This window comes from Alligator sinensis, unplaced genomic scaffold, assembly GCF_000455745.1.
Source record: "Alligator sinensis unplaced genomic scaffold, ASM45574v1 scaffold872_4, whole genome shotgun sequence".
NCBI lineage: Eukaryota > Metazoa > Chordata > Crocodylia > Alligatoridae > Alligator > Alligator sinensis.
The window spans coordinates 233138-236684 of NW_005843044.1; the positions used below are offsets into that span (position 1 = coordinate 233138).

Genomic DNA, 3547 nt, shown 5'->3' on the forward strand with positions numbered 1-3547 from the left:
CCCCCCCCCACTGTCCCACAGTGCTCTGTTCTCCTTCCCCCCACTCCAAAGCTACCAAACTAGCAGACAGCTGGCTAGCAGACAAACCACAGAGTGATCTGTCAGGTATACTTGCAGGCTGCCCTATCCCATTGCTGCAGAGCAGAGACAGGAACAAGGCTGCTATCAGCATGGGCTGCCCAGGTGGGAAAACTGGTGCTCTCTGCTCTCCCAGCCTGCTCCCTGGCCCTTTAAACATCCTGGAACACTTGCAGATCAGGAGCCCAGCACCCTGGGGTGCCCGGTTCCAATGCTACAGGAACCCCTTTAAGCATTCTAGAACCTGTAGCTCAGGAGCCTGGCACACTGGCTGGCCCCATGCCAGGACCAGTTGAGCAACAGGTGCGAAGAGACCCCCTAAGGGTGGTGGCACTACAGAAATAACATTTCGAAGCAGCTTGAGGCAGCTGCAGGGACACAAAGGAAACTGATTTCAAATCTCTCTCTTTTTTTTTTAAACTAACACCCCTTACAGATTCAGCACAGAAAAAGCAAGAGCCGGGGTGATTTCAGGAGGGTCAAATCCCCTTAGCTGACATGGTCCCCTACCTTGTGCAACATAGAGGATGGCCCGGGCTACCTTGAGCCTTTTCTCCCTGGCAGTGACCTCCAGCCCATCGAGGAGCCGCATGGCATGAGTCCGGTGCTGATTGTTGTCCAGCTCGGTCCATTTCTTATCATGCACTGAAAAACCAAGAACGATCACTTTGGTGAAATGGAAGGACTAGCTATTTCTATACCTCCCTAAAAGCCACAACACCACGGACCAGTTGCAGCTCCTCTTCCTATGTAAAGATGCAGATTACACTGCCAAAAATTCAGGGTATCCAGTATTGACATTAAGATAGACTGTCAATCTGGGCAAGATGTTCATCACAACCCTGGAACAGAATATAAACATATCTGATCTGCTAGAGGTCACACTGAGGAGACTCACTAATGCCAGCTACTGCAAGATCAGATTAATGAGACTTATCCTTTGAAATATACATCAGCAACAACCAGAAATCAGTAGAGTCTAATAGCTGGTCAACAGTAGGTCAGGCTTCCCAAACTGTCTGGGTCTTGTACCATAACATGGATAATAAAAGTTAATACTAGGTCATTACTGCTGCCCTTAACATCAGTTATCCAACAACCTAAGAGAAACTGCAGAATTGTTCTTCCTTTTTCCCTATTTATATTTCCCTTTTCCTTTCTCTGCTTGCCCATTCCTCCCTTCACATGCCCTCTAGGAGTTTGCCACATGCCCTATGAGATACAAGTATCCCAGTTTGAGACCCAAAGGCATAGGTAAAATAAGTTGATTGTTCATAGTGCCTTCCACAGCCACAATTGGCACTAACTGTCCACCACATTTAGAGAGATAAATTACTGAATGAGCCAGAAACAATGTGCTCATGGGTGAGGTACATTAGCAAGGTGTCCCTTGGATAGAGACAATATTTGCCAGCAAATACTGTAAGTTGTAAACCAAGTAAGGGATGTTTGTAGTCAGTTCCTGCCCTGACACAGGGATAACACATCAGTACATGCATCTCCTCATGTATGTTCTACAGGTGACCCTAAAACCTATGAACAGGGGACAAGGAGGGAAGAATAAACTTCTCTTACCGTGGACCCTAAAGTCTTCCTCAAAGCACTTTCGGTTCAGCTGGAATTCTGGGCCTTCCGTGTAGCTGTACAGTTCTGCCAACATACCATAAACCGTGTCTGGTTGTTGTCAGTTTTCTTTCAGCATCCCCCCCAAAAAGTACTTCTCAAAGACTGCCTACAGTAGTCATGTAACTAACAGGCGCAGACCAGAACACAATCCTAAAGCTCCTGACAATCAGGTGTGTTTTTTTTTCTTTTTTTAAAGTCCCCATCACTCACATTTCACATAATCAAGAGTTTAAAACAATAAAAAACCCAGCGCGTTATGCAAGTGAAATTTAACATGAAAACTTTTGATGGTTAAAACTATTATTGCCAAACTAAAGATGTCTTTAAATTAAGAGAAGATATTTTTGCCTAGAAGTACTTGTAATCCAAATAGCAAAGCAACTGTTAGGATGACAACCAAAAACCCAATTAAAAAGAAAGAAAAAGACACACTCAAACGGAACCAACAGTTTCCGTTGTCCGACTCGAGAAAAATAAAACACAGCATATGGCAAAAACTATGGTTCAAAATAGCATTAGCTTTACTATAACACAACACTGAGATGCAGCTAAAGATGAGTGCATAGCAAAATACAACTTTTCTTTAGAGATCAAGAGGGATTAAATTCCCTTACCAGATAACTCCGCAGCCCATTTATCGGTATCTGCATATTCAAACTCCAAGTCTGGGGATTCAGAATAGCCCTGGTGACAGAAGGAAAATTCACTTTTAAACAAAGCACGTTTCATTAAAAAGCATCAGTAAATCAGTCAGAACATTAAAAGTTAACCCCCTGCTGCAGGCTCATGCTGCATCTTCAGCCGAACACCCGGCATTTACCAGCAGATCTGAAATGTTTCTGAGGCAACCTGCTGTGTTATCCCCCGTCTTCTGGGCTGATGTAATACTGACTGCTCTCTTGTGTAACCTTGCTCTGCGCTGCTGCGCGCAGCCGTACGTGATCTCTACACACAACTGGCCTCAAGACAACTTGGGGCGTGGGGATCTCCTCAAGTGAAAATCACTGTGTAAAACAGACAGAAGCTCTCGTTTAATCCTAGCATTAAAGGTCTTGACCACAGGGGCCTCAGAGACCGTACTGATGTCAGACAGCATGAACCCCTGCAGAAATGCCTCGTTGGGATTTCACGTGCAGGAGGGCCCTCCACGCCGAGTAAGAAACAGACAAAAACAAGAAGTCCAAGAACACGGGGGAAAAGTGCCTGAGTGCAGGGGGGGGATAACAAGCCAGCGAGACGCCGGAGTCGCTTTAAGCCACCTGTCACAAGAAGAAAGGATCATCCTGCGCCTTTCCGAGGGGAAAGGGAAAGCTCTTCCTCGGGACTTCCTCAAGACACAGCCTTAATCTCCTGAGAAGAGGCCCTTTGGCCAGCCCTAACCGAGCTTTGCAACGGGCAAGCCTCCGGCTTTGAGAGCCTGGCCCGTCGCACCCCCACCGCTGGGAGCTCCTTCTTCTCCATCAGCTCCTGGGAAGGAGGCGGCATTTTCTTCTTTGAAAGACGGTGATCAATGTCCCAAGCAGCACAGCAGACACGACTCGGAAACGACCTGCTTGCGGGGCTGGGAGGGGACATGGCGTCCAGCCCCCCTGTACCACCCATCCCCCACCCGACCAACCCCCTGCCTGCCACAGGGACGGGCACCGTAGGGGGTGTCAACACACGCGAGACGTGGGGGCACAACCCCCCTCCATGCCCATCTAACCCCAACCCCTCCGCTGACCTCCGAGTCCTTGCGCTGGTTGCGGTTGAACTCGCGGCCCTTCCCGCCTGCCAGGCCCGGGCCTTGCACTGGGCCTGGACCCGGACCCAGACCCGGACCCGGCCCAGGCCCAGGCCCCGG

General features: G+C 48.6%; 1 protein-coding gene across 1 annotated transcript in view; it reads right to left on the reverse strand.

The window, feature by feature from the left end:
- STRIP1 (striatin interacting protein 1) overlaps positions 1-3544 on the reverse strand; it is a gene marked incomplete at its 5' end in the record, with an annotated part of 17316 nt that extends 13772 nt beyond the window's left edge. Inside the window, 4 exons of the mRNA XM_014526431.2 lie at positions 589-723; positions 1654-1728; positions 2319-2388; positions 3428-3544. Of these exons, the coding sequence (XP_014381917.2) occupies positions 589-723; positions 1654-1728; positions 2319-2388; positions 3428-3544 (397 nt within the window). The remainder of the gene's footprint in view (positions 1-588; positions 724-1653; positions 1729-2318; positions 2389-3427) is intronic.
- Positions 3545-3547: the final 3 nt, after the last annotated feature.